General features: G+C 44.4%; 1 protein-coding gene across 7 annotated transcripts in view; it reads right to left on the bottom strand.

Annotated features, from left to right (window-relative positions):
* DCLK2 (doublecortin like kinase 2) overlaps positions 1-15,394 on the bottom strand; it is a 160,410-nt gene extending 145,016 nt beyond the window's left edge. The window contains exon 1 of one of the 7 annotated variants that reach the window (XR_016440775.1): positions 14,651-15,394. Coding sequence is in view for 4 of the 7 variants with exons in the window: in XM_090036370.1 (XP_089892496.1) it covers positions 14,651-15,053 (403 nt within the window). In the remaining 3 variants the exon portion in view is untranslated. The remainder of the gene's footprint in view (positions 1-14,650) is intronic. The other 6 variants (XR_016440773.1, XR_016440774.1, XM_090036370.1 and 3 more) reach the window with 6 other exon arrangements.
* Positions 15,395-17,068: the final 1,674 nt, after the last annotated feature.

The following is a 17,068-nucleotide window of genomic DNA, read 5'->3' as shown; positions in this document are numbered from 1 at the left end:
GGGCTCCCAATGGTGTGGGAGCCTCCAGGAAAATACCAGACCAGTTACCACCCTGGTGGAAGGTGGGTTGCAGTGCCTCAATAAATCCTATTCCCCACATCACTGTGTGTAGTAGTTGGGGCCAGGAATGGCTATCCCCACCTGAGCCCCCACTGGGGAGGAAAGCCCTGTAGCCCCAGGGAGGGGGCAGAAGATGTAGAGCCCCAGAAGGCTAGGAACTTGGTTTTTGTGTTTAGTTGCCCTGAGAGGGGCCAGGGCAAGCTTGGTCCCTGTCAAGTAACTGGTTGGCTACTATATTGGTGAGGGTTGGGCAGCAGACATACCATCTTTTAGTCCTCTCCCACAAGGTATGTGCTAGATAAAGCCATTGGCTGTAGGGGCCTGCTCTGGGAGGGAGCAAGGAGGTATAAACTTCCCATATGTGAATGGGGGTAGAGTGTGAGAGGAGGGTGGTGTGAATGCATGTGTGTCTGAGGCCTGACAATGTGGGCTAAGCTTGGTCTGGCTGTAAGCCAGGAGCACTGTCACCTGGATGCCCTCCTGAAACTTGGGCTGCAAAGTAAGGGAGGAACAGAGATGCAGATAGTGTCTCCTGGCATCAGGGCAAGAATGGGCAGCCTCCTGCCTAATTAGAACCAATTAAAAAAAACAAGGTGCAACAGGTGAGTGAGGTGGGTAGTTGCACCAGAAACAGGTGGGTGGGCCAGTGGTGGACCAGCCCCGACAGCCCCCTGTTATACTCTTTAAAAAACCCTTATGGAAGAAAAACAAAAGCATGCCAAATACCTGCTCAGGGTGATTCTCTAAGGCAAAAGAGACCTACTGTGTTCAAGTCTAACTGCATTTGGGAAACATGACCATAGGCTCTACCAGTCTACCCAAGTTGGTCCTTATCTCACTAGCAGGAGAGACAGATGCCTGGACTTTAACAGAACTCTGATCAGCTACCTGGATATCTAACCCATTCTGGAGTCCATGCCACCAGACCTTCATAACTCTCAGTAGCCTCTAAGCTAGCAGCAGTATGTGTCATGCTCCAATCTCACCTCTAACTGCAGTAACATATCACTGTTAAAGTAGTGCCAAACATGTCCAGAACAACTTTTTTAATAAACATGTTCAGGAATAAGCATTATGGATATGGAAAGAGAGAGTGGCTACATCACAAGTTTGATACTCAGCTTGGAAGTAAGTAGGCAGGAAGTCCTTTCACAACAGTGCTCCATACCATGGTCTGATGTGGTGGAGATGCATCTGATGTTTGTATTTCAGGAAGATTAATCCATGACGGACATCACTTCAATCTCACTGGCTTTGAGTCTGCCATCAGAGAAATACTGTACAAGGTAAGTTATCCCAGAATACTGATGATGCTGGTCAAAATAAACTATCAGAAATCTTCAACCATTTGTAGAAGCTTTTTGTGTGACCTAAGAACTAGTAGTTTAGGCATACCAACAGTAAGTCGTAGTTGCACCACATAGGTTTTTGCCTAGAAGCTCAAAGCACAATCATTATGTACATTTGATCAATGAAAACTATCAGTTTGAAGTTTTCATATGGAATTTGAAAAGAGAACTACATTATTTCACAGATAATGGAAGTGGAGAACCTATTAAATAAACTTGTTTAAAGGAGGAATTTAGTGTCTACTGCATAGAAACAATACTTGCTTTGAAAAAAAGTGATTTAGTGACTTTTTTTTTTTTTTTCTTTTGAACTAATTATGAGAGGCATCTAACATCCTGAGGAATTGGTGGATACTCCAAACATCTTTAGTCTGGCATTACATTTTTTGTGTGGGCATAGTAATCCTATTTATAAGATCACAATAAAAAACATGCTAGTGTTGTCACTTTTTTTTTCTCTGACACTTTTTTCCTTTTTAAACAATGTTGTCACTTTTTTTTTTTTTTTGTCTCAGTAAAATGTAGTCCTGAGGAGTAACTTGCATAGTTCTGTATCATAGGTTCACATGCTTCATATTTTGCTTTAAATAAATAAACTAAAATAGAAGTCGCTCACTTGCACACCATTCCAAAGCCTTTCAGCAAGTATGAAACAGCCTATAGGAAGATAAGACTGAAGAAAAGTGGCTAATCCATGGAGTACTTCCTATTACAGAAACAGAGAAAATTGCAGTAGAGAAGATCAAAAGATTTGGGTCCTGAAATGGCAGGATTTTTAAATTATTACTTTTTATAATAATTTTTGGCAAGTGTAGGTCACTGTTCTGCTCAATAGCTGAACTCTTAAGAACTCTCTCATTCCAATAATTCATTGAAATACTCAAGTAAACTACAAAACTGCTCCTTTTGTAAATGCTGGCTACCCAAAAGAAACACACCCACGTAGTCAAAGAAATGTCTTTTAATCATTGCCACTAAGCATATTTAAAATAATAAGTGCCAAACAGTGAGAGAGAACACGTACACGTACAAACACATACTTTTAGAAGAAGTTTATTTTCAGATGAAAGGATCCTATCTCTCTCTCTTTCCCCCCCCCCCCCCCCCCCCCCCCCCCCCCCCCCCCCCGCCCGCTGTGGCTAAAGGATTGGAAGAACATAGCTGAACAAAAACATCAGATTTTGAGCAAGCTGTAGTGTGAGTAATTCAGAAGCTATACTGTTGGGCTCTTTTATTCTCAGTTCTACAACTCATTTACTTGTATGCCTTTGACAAATCATTTAGGATAGCACATCAATTTTTTTTTTTTCTCTCAACCACTTTTGCTGATAGCTAGTTTTTCATAGGTGCCAATTACTTCCTGTTCAGGCTCTCTGTAGAAAGGAAGAACAGACTTGTCCCATCCACTGAGGTGCCTAACTTTAGACATCACAGCTAGGGACAGACATTCAAAAGCCTGAGCCTGAATTGATGCAATCTTTGCAGGTTATTCTACTCTTTACAGGTTTCATTCTAGAAATGTAGGCATGTATATGCAGTGGCTCAGGCTAGAAGCCAGGGGGTGCTAGAGCAGTCCTTCCTTTTCTGCAATGCTGAGCTGAGAGGGGTAGGTGTGGTCAGGATGCTCTGATCAGGGAGGGGTTTTAACCCTCATTCTAGCCTGTAGTCCTAGACTTCCTTGTTTGCTGCTCAAGGGGCAGGAGTATTGCCACTAGCCATCTGCCCTTTGTTCCAGTGAAACTGAAGACCCACACACCCACCTCTCAGCAGTGGGTAGAATGGGGCACAGGGCATGGCCAAATGTTGGGACCTTGTACTGGGGTCCCTGCCATGGGAACAAAGCAGGAAGAAGGAACCCTGCTTGAGCAGCCAGTTGGAAGGGGTAAGCCTGGCAGCTGCTATGGTCCCTCAGCCAGTCAGAGCAGTGATAGTGCTTTGGCTAGGAAGGAGAAGGGTGGGGCTAACCCTACTCTGCTCTAGCAGATCACTCCATAAAGCATCTGGGATGCTGGGGGACTCTGGTTTAACTTAAACCAAGAAGGGGTCTGGGACAGACATTGAATACACAAGTTTGACCCAAAACTAAGTCTGATACTACTACATTCAACCAGGTTTATCTCAGCCTGGCTTCAGCCATTTTCAAACTGATTTAAGCATTCAGTGCACATGTTCTGTTACAGGTTTAAACTAGCTTCTGATCACTTAGACCAGTCTGTGTAACATCTGCCTCTAGGCCCTGGATGTTTGGTTGTAGGTGTATTGTTCTAAGGACATAGGCAGATGAGGTTCTTTGGGTAAATGTGGTATGTTTTATGAAACCAACTGAATAGTTGGAAAAATTGTTTGGTGCAGGCATGGGTGGCCAGTCAGCAACTGGGGTCCCCCTGTGGCCAGCTGTATGCACCAACCTGGAAGTAGCGTGCCCTCTAAGCTGGCTATAAGAGGGAACACTGCCCAGAAGTGCCAGTGGTGTTCCTGAGAAGGCCAGGGACACACCCAGAGGGGGCTGTGGTGCTTTACTGGCACCCCCACTCCCAGCTGGCTGTCAGGGTGGGCACCAGCTCTCCTGCTTACCCCCTACTGCCTAAGCAGGGAATGCTACTGTGAGGGGGGGGGTGCACATGCACCCCTGTGCATCACCCCTATGCTGAAGAAGGGTGTTTGCACCCCAAAGCTTGCAAACAGTGAAGAGTCTACTGTTTTGTGTTCTTCTGGATGAAATAGAAGCCAATATGCAAAATGCAAGTCTGTGAAAATGCAAATGTGTGGCAGTGAGGAGTAGAGACTATAGGAGACAATAAGTAGGTAGGGGGGAAGCTGACCTGGTGATTAATGTAGCTGGTAAAAAATGTAGAGAGGTTTCCTGGGGTTAATTGAATGGCAGGTAGGTTACAGTGTGCTGTAAATCCAATATCTATATTTAGTGTTATAGAAGTAGACCCAGTTCTTAAAGAGATCTTCCTAGAACCACCCATCTTAGCCTCTAAACGAGCAGTGAACCTTGCCAATCTCATCACTGGAAGCAAACTTCCTACGGCCCTAAACACACTGACTGGATCCAGGCTATACCAGTACAAGAAATGTAAAACCTGTCAACATATTTCCACCACTTGCACAATAATTATACCCCACAGCAGAGCCAGCACTATTCCTGGATCTTATACCTGCACCACCAGAAATGTCCTCTCACTCATCCAGTGCACTAAATGCTCTGATGGAAAGGAGAAACCAAACAAGACCTGCATACCAAAATGAACACACAGTGGAAAAACTACCAGAGACAAAAATACTCAACTACCTGTGGATGCACATTTCTCACAAGAAAGCCACTCTCTCTCCAATCTCTCAATTCTAATCCTCAAAGGGAAGTTACAAAACACTTTCATAGACAAGCCTATGAACTTCACTTTATAAATTTACTGGATACAAAAAATCATGGATTAAACATAGACACTGGACTTGGGGCACATTTATAACCTGCCTGCCATTCAATAATCCCAGGTAACCTCTCTACACTTTACCAGCTACATTTTATCACCAGGTCAACATCCCCCCCACCTCTGCAGCCTACCTGCCTCTCAGCTATTGTCTCCCATAGCCCCTGAGCCTTACTGCCATGCATTTACATTTTTGCAGACCTGCATATTGGCTTCTATTCTATCCAGGATAACACAAAACAGCAGACTCTCCCTATGCCTGAAGAAGGGTGTTTGTACCCAAAAGCTTGCAAAGAACAATTTTTCAAACTATTCAGTTGGTCTAATAAAAGATACCACATTTACCCAAAGAACCTTGTCTAACTTTAGACATCCAACTTCAGGGGGAGGAAAGGTGAGGGGGTGGAGGCAGGGAAACCTAATCACTTTCTGCTTTAGTTCACTAATCTACCTGTGATTATTGTAAAGCTTAATCATTCATAGTTCACTGATTTTTTTTTTTTGATTTTTTTGGGGGGGATGGTGTCCTACAACTAGGGCAGTCATTGACAGTTGTAGAAATATTAATATTCCTAAAATTCCAAATAATTTCATACATGCTACATTACATAGAAGCTATGTGAATCAGCAACTCCTGGGGTTATTTATGTCTGACAGTGCAGAGAAGGTGTACAGAAACTGTTGCCTACCCACTCCAAAGCAAACACAAAAACCATTACAAGTGAAAACCATTACAAGATCTTTAAAATGTATAAAAACAGTAGTTACACTTTCACCCAGAACTGCTTAAAAATATTAAACTGCCTGGAATTTAGGAGAAGATTTGAAGAATTATACAGGCTTTGGAATTATCAGGAGAAGTTGGTAGGAGAGGAAGGAGGAGGGATAACCGGAACAGATGCCATCACAATAGGAACTAGGAAAAGGCCTTGCTTACAAAATGCTGATTCAAAACGACATTCATGGCATGTTCATTTCCTTTCAATGACATTCATGTATTCAAGGCTAAAAAAAAAATTAAATAAACAATAAGAGTCAAAGTTAAGCTTCATGGCTGATACTTAAATTAGGGTTACTGTGGAGAAAAGTAAAAGGTTGGCCATAAGAAGTTGTAATTAATTACTTTATGTATAGATACAAAAAGAAAATAAGAGAGAGTTCACTTTGCTAGTGTGCATCCTTTAAAAAGAACACAAAACAAACCCTTCCCCCAAGTATATTTTCACTTTGCCCTTTACTAAGGTTGTATCATATATGTTTTCCAGGGTACAAAATAAGGCCTGGTTCTTTGATCTGAGGAACTTGAACAGGTATATTTAATAGATTTTTTTAAATACTTCTTCTGAATGGGAAGGTTGATTAAAGATCCTGTTATTTTTCTCTTTAATACTAGAGGAAGGAAATCTTTTAAAGTTACAAAGCTAAAAAAGTTACACATCCTGAAATTGCGTGTGTAAAATGTATCATTTCAGTTATATTTTGCGAAGCCTCTACTTCCATCACTGGCCACTTAACTAGTTCACAAAGGACCCCAGACAGAAACAAACACTAGTAACAAATCCTAATCCCAAAAAGCATCTTATCAGACCAAAAAGCTATATACCTGAACAATTTTAATGTAGTGCAGATTTTTAGACAATTTTATTTTTGGGTTCGATGCTTGGTTTTTTTTCTACTAACACAGTCTGCAGTAATCCAGTGCTTCACACAAGAACAGACTGTACTACCATACGTGCCAAAATTCACATCCAGATCAGAGATCTCAGCAGAACCAAAGGATTGCTATCCAAAAACTAAAAACTCTGAAGTCCAAAGTGTATGTCTGGTTCACAAACTTAAGACAAGAGAGCGAGTCCTGGCTCTGCGAAGTCAATAGCAGAACTCCTAGTGACATTAGTGGGGCCAGGACACTGCTCAAAGTTCCTAAATAACAGTGAAGATCTTGCAAAATGGCCAGAGTTGTGATATAATCAAGAATTTATACTCTATTTTGCATGTTCTCTAGGTGTTTATGGGGACTGGGAGGCAAGACCCTCAAGTACTAGTATTACATCCACCAGTCATTTGTTTGTGTTAACTCCTAGTTCAATGCTTCTGCAGCACACATGCTAAAAATAGGCTTACGTATTTGCAAATTGCAAATCTCAGCTATAGCCCCAGGATTACTGCAAGGATGGGGGGGGGAGGGCAGGGGGAGAAGGTGCAGGAGGCAAAGGCAGGTAAAATTCATAAAAAGTGTTTCAAACTAGGGTAGAATTCTTTATCCACATGTAAAACCCAGCATGGATTTATCACGTATGTAAACTGAACTTTTATTATCTCAGTTGGCTTCAAAACCTACAAGAATTAATGGAAATCTTTCCATCCATGTCAACCCTAACCTTGAGTCACTTGTAAATGTATCACACCTACTAGGATCAGCAAGACTCCAGGGAAATATATAGCTTTACTTCTAAATGTGTTACTGTGTTGTCACATCAGACTAATAATACAATGAGCTTTACAATTTACTTTATATTTTGAAATGCTTTCAAAAGCTACTACATACTAGTCTTCACTGGCACACAGTTACAGCAAGTACCTTGCCAAAAATAAATACAGCAGTCTTTAGTATATAACAATTACATTCAACATAAGTCCATTAACTCTTCTGTTTTTAGATTATGATCTGAAATTCATCATAGATATTACATAACTATTTACTAACATAAAAAGGAACATCAGCCTTTGAAAAGAAACAGCTGTGAGAGTTGGGTAAGTAAAATATGAGAATTACAGGAACAGGTTAGAAACAGGCTGGCTTCTGTATCAGCCCGAGTTATCTTGCAGGACACTCAGGCAGCCTGCAGAACCATTCTAGCCAAGCTATGAGAGTCCCTCACAAGCTGACATTTTTTTTTAAAGATTTAGGGGACCGTCACCAGCCATCAAGAAGAGAGATCTTTTTTGAGCAGAGAGAAAAAAATTCCTTCAAGAAAGCCGTAGTTGTTCAAAACAACATTTGTTGAAATATTGTGCCTTTATACAGCTAACAATTAAATAATAATGTTTTTATCATCTTCCTTTGTGCTAGGTTTATGACAATTAAAAAAGTCAGCACCCCTCATTAACCAGGAAATATTACCTGCCCCTAATTATTATTTATTTGTATAACCACATCACTTAAAAGTACCTGTTGGGAACACAAGCCCACTGTTAAGCACTCTACAAACACAGAACAAGACTGACTCTTAGCTCACTGGAACAGAAACAACCCAGAAAATACAAAAGAGAAGAGATAGCTATAGACAGACAAATAGGAACACAAAAAGCCCGTGGGGGAAAAAAATATTGGTCAGCATGACAAGTAGCAGTCACTTGTCAAGCAAGCAACGTTGTCAGGTTCCTAAGTATTTTTCCTTTACGAAACTTACACATTTTCCTCAATATTATATTCTTCCCAGACAGCATAACAACAGGGATTTCAAACCCCAAACCTTTAGCTTAACACTCAGACTTTTTTTCTTTTGGAGGGTGGGCACCAGAGGGCCTGAGTGGAAAGGGAAAGGCCTTCCAAAACTGCTTCAAAAATCTGCAGACATTTGGCTATGCAATTGTAGATAGGGATTAGAGTGAAATATGGGTCCTGTACTTTCCTAATATGAAGGCAAATTAACTGTTTTCTGAATTAATGAAAAATTAGGTATATGCTTTCCCCCTGATTTTAAGATGAAATACCTGACTTCTTGAAAACAAAGAAAACATAACAATCCTGAGCAAATCTACCGCACAAGAAAAACAAAGTGACTTGGGTCATGAAGGAAAGTAGCTGCCAAATATCTCAAGGCCTTTCATGGCACAAATGTTACACATCAAAGCCAACTGGCTACGCATTTTACAGGCAAGCCAGAACTATTCAGAGGGTTCATGATTAAGAGCACAGCTTGCTGAAGGAAGGTTTGCATATATTTTATTTAAACATAACCATTCTGAATACAACCTTACAGTTTTTGTCTAGGCAAGGCTCCCACTGGTTGCAATAAAAGTTTTACATGACTAATGGCAGAAAAAATCTTGACTGATAAACATGACTATAGTATTATGTTAAAAAAGAACCCACCCCCGCAAAACTTGTGTATTCTGTGAAAAGGGCCACTTGTCGGGGAAGTCAAGCGTATTGTACTCAAGGATGCTTACTAGGAAACAAGAGATTTGAAACAGGAGCCTTAGCACAAGATCTGACTACTGTTCTTCCTTTCACAAGTGTTACTGTGCTTTTCTTATCTTCACATGGCAGTAGGAAGCGTCCTTCTTTTAAATGAGAGTCTACACACAGCAGAGCAGAATAGCTGACACAGTTAGGAGTGTCCCTAGAGAAAAAGCAATGAGACCACAAGTTCCTTTTTACTCCTCCCTGATGTTCTACATAGGTCAAAGCAGATGTCTGGCTGGACAGTATGTTTCTGTCTCATAACCATCAACTTCTCTGAGAGCACTCATTGCTTTTAACAACACAAAAAGACTCCTATTCAAACCCATCCTTCCTGGTGTTGCTATAATGCCAATTACTACTGGTAACTATGCCCCAACCTTTCCGCTCAAGGTACTTTTCAGTGATTCTCTTTCTGTGCTCTGTACAAGGGTGACCATGTTTCCATAGCACTGATAAAAGTAGGAGAACAATGGAACTCAAAAAAGTCCTATCTATTGGAGATTGCAGCTCATTTGGTTTATGTAGATGCCTTACATCCTTGATTTCATAGGGTCCTTGCATTGACTTCAAACAATCCTATTCTAGTCTTCCCTTATGGACATCTGTAAACTCCTCAGCTACATATGTCTTTCCAAAACCAAGATGCCTATCAATCACTTACTCCCACGCCCATCCTTCTATGCCCAACTGCTTCCACTTAGAAAAGAAATGAAGAACTTGGTTTTCTGGAAGGGATTATCAAGGATAGCCGATATCATGCCTGCTGACTTGTTCAGATGACTATATTTCTCCTGTCCTATAGTAACTTCCAGTATTTTGTGCACAGAAAATACCTAGTAATGGGTTTGTTAGTGTAGAACCAGTATTTCCTAGACGTACGATATAAACACTGCCTCTCTCCAAGAGTGCACATATATGTGAGAGAAATATGTTTGAAACGCCGTTTTAAAACTATCTTTCCATGACTGTGCCTTTTCCATGAAGTGAAGACAAACTGCCTACTGGTGTTAGCATCTGGTTGTTCTGGCACAAGGAAGGATATTTTTGATTAGCTAAGCAGAACTAAACCAATATAGTAAAAGAGCAACAATAATCCAATGCAATGCATACTAGAACTGTTGAATAATTGCTCCACATCAACTTTTTCTTCTTCCTACTCTCTAATATGATAAAACCCATTCTCTGAGAAGAGTGAGAATAGCATCCTGCAGTGTTCCTCCTTGTCAGATACCTTTCCACGTCCCTCCAAAAAGGATGTTTGTACATTCTTGTAGTAGTTGGCAACAGTTTTGGCTAGCGAACCGGAATGACCAAGCACTGTGGCAGCCAGCACTAGACCCCTGCTTCTGCCACCATTTCTTCCAATGCTTGGCCACTGCATTGCCAAAGCACCCAGCAACAGCAAGGGCAAAGCTCCTGCCACCAAATGCTGAAGTCCCTCAGCTTCAGGTTGGGTTCCATGGCTCCATGGGCAAGATCCAGCCCACAACCCATAGGCTGACAATCCCTCCATGCTTAGGGTCCTTCATGATTCCCAGAACTGTTGCCATACCACAGGAGGTTTACCTAGAGTTTGAGAAAACAAAATCTCTCATTATTGCTCATTATCCAGAGCACTAAAGATGCTTATCATTTGTCAAATCAAACCATTTTACTAGAAATGGGTTACATTTTAGCTCTTCCATCCAAAGACATGAAATAACCTGCTAGTTTAACAGTTGTTCTAGAGATATCAGGTCCTCAGCATTTTCCTAGCTCCAGAAAAACTGAAATATGAGATAATAGGAGGCAGTATGATCAACTGCACAATTAACAGAAATTAAAAGGAGAGAATCAAGACCACCAGCATCTAGCATGGTGAGGAATCAGTCCTTTCCTCTTTGATCCCTTTAATTAAAGCAATGGCAAGAATGATATTTTCAAAGCAGTCCAAGGAATTTAGTCATAGTAAACATACTTCAAGCTCAAACCCAAAGTGGTATTTCATAATCAAACAATTAGTTAAATGGGGAGTGGGAATAATGTGAGGCAGACTTCAAAAGGTGGCAGACCTACTATTTTTTCTGCTTTCCCTTACCCCTGCACACTCCCTATCCTGGAGTTTGCTCTTCTCTGTAGAAGCCTGGTGTACTAACAGACTAATCCAATTATGATGCTGCAGGACTTTCAGCAGATTTGTGTAAGCTGTGCTGGTCATGGGTGGTTAGTAAATAATTGTCAATCTTTCCCCTTTTATTTTATTTAGAGTACCATGAAAGTGTTTTTTTCCAAGAGTTTTGCTGTTGTGCAACAGAACTGCCCTGGTGATTCTGAACAGTACATGAAATGACATTTACTATGAATGACAAAGCTTCTTCTGACAATGCCCTCTTATATAACCTCTTTATAATTCAACATTTTTAGCATTAATTTAACTTCTAGATAGAAGACTGCATCTACTAGGCACGCAATTTTAATGGTCTCTGATTTGGTTACTGGAGACTGAGGGAGGAAAGACAGCGTTTTTTTTTTAATTCCACACGCTTTGAAACAGATGGAATGAAACCACCTACTGATGTCAGGAAGTGAAGGATTTCACTTCTGATATTTAAAAGACTGACTTAAATAATACCTAACTTAAAATTCTGTTTAGATGAGGTTGTAAAAAAGCATGCAGAAGGAATAAAGTATTTTAAAAATATATATGTACAGAAGAGGACTAAAGCAAGAGAAACTTTAATAAAAACAGACTTTCAGTGTGTGTGGGTGGGTATACATACTGAAGTGAACTGGCCCATTTCCAAAACTATAACATAGGCAGAGTTTCAAGTAGAAAATGCCTTTAACTGAATAACTTGAAAAAAACCCTCCAGTAGACTGGATGATGGATGCGGGTGCACATTATGGAAAAGGCTGGCAACCACAAAGAACAGTTGGTAAGAATTCCACAAAACTCACCTTCAGGCAGCTGTCATTGCCTTACAAAAAGAAAGGTATAAGAAAGGTACGCTTTTTTCTTAGACAAGAGAAAGGGTCCAGATTTTTAGAGGAACTCAAGATACTGTTCTGCTCATCACTGCAAGGTTTAAGTCATATAGATCAATGGTTCTCAACCTTTTATTTTTTACCACGACCTGGTGGGAATGGGGTGTGCAGAGCCAGCTGTCTCCCTCCTGGAGCCCCCCTGCCAACCAGCTTTAACCCCAGAAGCTCAGCTGTGACCCTGGAAGCCTCTTGCCCAGGCAGACAGATGGAGCTCTGAGCAGTGGGGCTCGTGCCATGACCTGCTGCAGCCCGGTGGTTGGGAACCTCTGATATAATTTACTAAGTCCTATCTTCAAATGTGACCCAGTGCCTAATTTTAAAGGAATCTATGTATCTAAAAACGCAGAAAGGCATCCAGTGAGATTTTCAGAGGCACCAAAGCACCCAGCTCTCTTAAAATTGAATGGGGGCCAGAAGTTTGAAGATGAATGGAGGTCATAACTCCACTAAAAATGTCACTGTATAAGTGTCAAGGCTTCTAAAAGATAACTGTTTTCAGGGCAACCACATGCATTTCCTAAACAGGCATGATGCACTCTATGCAGGACATGAATACCCACACAGCAGTGTTAAGGGAGTAAAATTAAAACATTTCCCTCCCTAAGTAAATAAAAATGACACCTGGAAGCCAGCCAAAAACTTTACCATTGATCATGTAGATGGGGCAGGGAGAAATAGAAATCAGCCACTTAACTAAACACATAAAATCCAGTAACAGACAACATAGACTACTTTAGGAAAGGCCTTGGGAAAACGTCAGTGAGAACAGGCTAGAGACAAGAAGGCAGGAGAACAGCAAAGGGGTACAGGTCCAGATGTAATGTGGGAACTCTCCAGCAAACTCCCCAGTAACACATAACAACATAGTGGTTCTCAACCTTTCCAGGTACTGGGACTCATTTGTAAACATCAATGGCCAGTCCCAACGCAGTGCCCCTCCCTCACCCACTGCCACCCACCTCCAGGCCCCAGCCTCCCAATGTGTGGGGTAGAGGGTGGGTGTGTGAGGCAGGGGGGTCCCAAGTAGCCCTTCACAGGCTAGATCTGTCAGCCTGCAAGGAAAAAGCCATGGTTTCTCATGTTTTTCTCCTTTAAAGGAAAACCCATTTTTAAAGCTTGTTGATCCATTTTTAAAGTTTGTTCATGATCTTTTCATATATTCTTGTGACCCACTTTTGGATCACGACCCATGGATTGAGAAACACAGAGATAGACTACCTTAGGGCAGGTCTTTAGGAAGCAACAGTGAAAACAAGCTAGAGGCAGGAGAAAGGGGGAGGGGGTGGTACAGGTCCAGATACAGAAATAGGAAGTTTCCAGCAAAAAACAACACAGACTACTTGATGGCAGGCCTTGGGGGAACATCAGGCTAGAGCTAGGAGGGCAGGAGAAAGATAGTGTGGGGGAAAGGGCCCAGGAGGGGAAGTGGAAACTCTCCCACAAACTGATCTACTCTGGCTTTGACCACTTTTGGGCCAGTCACTCCCCTTTCTCCACACTGTTTCCTGCTGGTGCCTGCTCATCAGACCCAACCATCCCAAACTTCATCAGTGGTGGACTCTTCTTTTTTTTTTTTTTGTTCTTGTTAAGCTCTAGCCTCGCCAATGGGTCAGGTGTTGCTCTCAAGCCACCTGAGGCCAGTCTGAAGTTACTTCAGGGGGTGGAAGCCATCAGGTAGTATCTGGGCAGGCCCTGAGCAGTGTTTCTCAACTCATAGGTCGCAACTCTGAAGTGGGTCACAAGAACAACCTTTCAAAATGGATCAACAAACTTTAAGAATGGATTCTCCTTTAAAGGAGAAAAAGGTGGAACACCGTGGCTTTCCCCTTGCAGGCTGGCAGAGATCCAGCCTGTGAGGGGCTGCTTAGGGCCCCCCTGCCCTACCCCACACACCACCCCCTTGCCCCACACGCAGCACTGCACCTAGACTCCTGGCGGGCCTGGGCAAATGTTTTAGTATTGGGCTCCCCTTCGCCAGAGATCATGATGATAATAATCAGACCGTGGAAAAAAATGACCATTTCTGGACCCTCACTTCTGTCTGGGCCCTGGGGCAGCCACCTGATTTCCCCATGCCTGTGTCTGAGTCTGCCCACGCACACCCACCGCCCCTCTCACCCGACATGGCACTGTACCTAGACTCCTGGTGGGCCTGGGGAAACTTTTAGTATTGAGTATCCTTTCACCAGAGATAATGATAATACTAAATCAGGGGAAAAAAAACCCAAAACATTTTGGGCCCCTCTTCTGCCTGGGCCCCGGGCGGCTGCCCAGTTTGCCCATGCCTGTGTCTGCCCACAGCCCCCAACTGTGCCCCCACCCCTCCTCAGCCCCCCCCCCTTGCCTCCCTACCGCCCCCTTCCCCCATGCACCCCCCACTGCCCTCTTGCCTCACACACCCTCCACCACCTGCTGGCCCCACACACCGGGGGGCTGCGGCCTGGGGGGCATCGGGCAGCAGGAGCGAAGGGTATGGCATGGGGACTGGCCACGGATGTTTCCAAATGGGTCCTGGCACAAGAAAGGCTGAGGGCGGGGGTCGAGAAGGGTAGACCCCCATGAGGAGGGGAAACCCGCCCTCCCCTTACCCTCCACCAGCTCCTCCAGGCTGGTGACCTTCCTGCTGCCGTCGACGGTGTAGATGGCGCGCACGCCCTGGGGCAGGTGGACGTTGTCGGACAGGGAGCGGGTGAGCTCCACCAGGAGCGCGTCGAAGGAGCGGAGGCGGTCGCTGGAGATGGCGTAGACCAAGCCCTTGAAGTACCGGTCCCCGTTGCGGTAGAAGCGCGCCTTCTTGGCTTTCTTCTCGGAGCTGAGCGCCTGCAGCGTGCGCGTGCGGTACAGGCTGCAGTGCGCGCTGTGCGCGGGGCTGGGCACCAGCCCGTTGCCCTTGGGGCCGCCGCCGCCCGCCGCCCGCCGCGACCCCGCGCGCTGCTGCCTTTTGTCCCGCTCCTCGAAGTGCTCCAGCTCGATGCTCCGGGCGCTGGCCATGGGGGCCGGCCGCTGCGCGCTGCCCGCCGGCCGGGCTAAGCCCCCCGCGCTCGGGCGCCGCCGCCAGCCGCCTCGTCCCGGCTCCCCGCCGCGGCCATGCACGCTCGCACAATGCGGGCCGGGCCCCTGCTCTGCCGAGCTACGCCAGGCGCTGCATCGCGGCCCCGGGCCGGGCGGGCGGGCGGAGCGAGCTGCGGCTGCCTCCCGGCCCCCGCGCTAATGGCAATGCGGTGTGCGCGGCGGCGCCCGGGTCCTAGCTCCGCCGGCCCCGCTCCCCGCCGCCTCCCGGCCCCGCTCGGGGGGGCTGCCGGCAACGATCGCGGTGGCGGGGACGCTTCGCGCCTGGTACTGTGTAGCCCCAGTGCTCCGGAGGGTCAGAGCTGGGGGCAGAGACGACCTCTTTTGTTAGACCAACTAGACGCTTGCAAACAAATAAAAATGAAAAAATGGCTTTCTTTGCCAGCTTTCGGGCACACGTGCTCTAGCTGGCATCTCCCCCTAGTGCCGTAGCAAGGACGTTTGGCGCCCACCGCAGCAGCCCGCCCTCGCCCCGCGCACAGGTCTCAAGGGCACGGGGCCCCCCATGCTTGGCAGCTGCCATTGCCCAGTCCCTGCGCACCCCCGGATGAGATGTGGCTCCATCCCATGCCCTGCCCTTTGCTTGGGCGCCTGGGGCAGTCACCCTGCTCACCCCGCTTTTGCTGCACCGCTTAGACCACCTTTCAGCTCCTCCGAGAAACCGTAGCGACTGGAGAAAATACGATTTGGGGGGGATGAGGGTGCTGCAGGGCCAGCGCGCACTTGTGTTGTACATGGAGTGTGCAGCGAGGGTGCTGGCAGTGGGGCATAGTGGTGGCATCAAGCACTGCTGGATGCTGCAGGACAGTGGTACTGTGGTGCTGTTGCTGTCGCCAGCTGCCATGAAATTAGTTTAGGGGGGCTAATCCTGTTAGCCCAAGCCTTCTGCCATCTAGAAATATGAATTTTCATTTCCACCTGGGAGAAATGGTACTATCTTTGCACTCTCCTGTGCGTGAGGAAGGGCACGTGTACTGGAAAGCTTGCAAATACAGATTGTTTTTGCAACTATCTACATGATTTAATAAAAGATATAACATCCATCAAGAATTCTGGTTGCTTTTGCCTGTGACAAACACTGCTACAACCTGTATCCCAAAAAGTACGATCATTTTTGTAGGACAAAAAGGTATGTGTATAAATGCTCAACGTGCAGGCATTAAAGTGCATCAATACTGTGTCTGGACTGATTTGGGACTAAATTTAGTGTTACTACACAGTAAGGCGTCTACATGTGCATTACTGCACAGTAACTAACCAGGCATAAATTTGATACCTTCATGGTGTGGGTATCAAATTTACGCTCAAGTTGGCATAAGTCACCATATTTACTGTACAGTACAGTTTTACCCATTTATACCAGGAAATAATAGATTCCCTTCTCTCCTTGTATATATGACATGCAATGTTAATATTTCTAGATCGATTTACAGCTATGGCGCTGTTAATACATGCTACAAGACAGAGAAGTATAAAGGAGTGTTGTACTTGATGGGGCACTGTTTCTTAAGGTACAGAAGTAGTGACAGTGTAGCACGTTGACCGTTGGTGTGGCATTTGTCATAGTCAAGTAGGTATGTCCCATGCTGTTTTTGCTACTGGATGAAGTTAAAAGAAAGGAAATAAAATAAATAGTCAGATAGTCCACACTGTTGGTTGGGAAGAGGATAGAGTTAGGGCATTCAAGTTTTTAGTGTATCCTTCATGTAGCCTTGGCAAATGATTCTTTTGTATATGGGAGTTCAAATAGGAGGCACAACCAGGGAAGGGTAGAAATCTAATAATTGTTCTTTGTGAAAATCGTTTTGCCCTCCCCGGCGCAATAGTTAAGGTTGCAATAGAAAGGTAAATGATGAAGTGTTTCTATGCTGACCACCCAACCACCCAAATATCTTCTTTTTTAAATGTATACTTATCAGGAAGCGTTAAGAGAGTTG

This window comes from Crocodylus siamensis, chromosome 2, assembly GCF_052110815.1.
Source record: "Crocodylus siamensis isolate JL-2025a chromosome 2, ASM5211081v1, whole genome shotgun sequence".
Classification (NCBI taxonomy): Eukaryota; Metazoa; Chordata; order Crocodylia; family Crocodylidae; genus Crocodylus; species Crocodylus siamensis.
The sequence above is the reverse complement of the archived record's forward strand: the minus strand, read 5'-3'. Positions and strand labels throughout refer to the sequence as shown.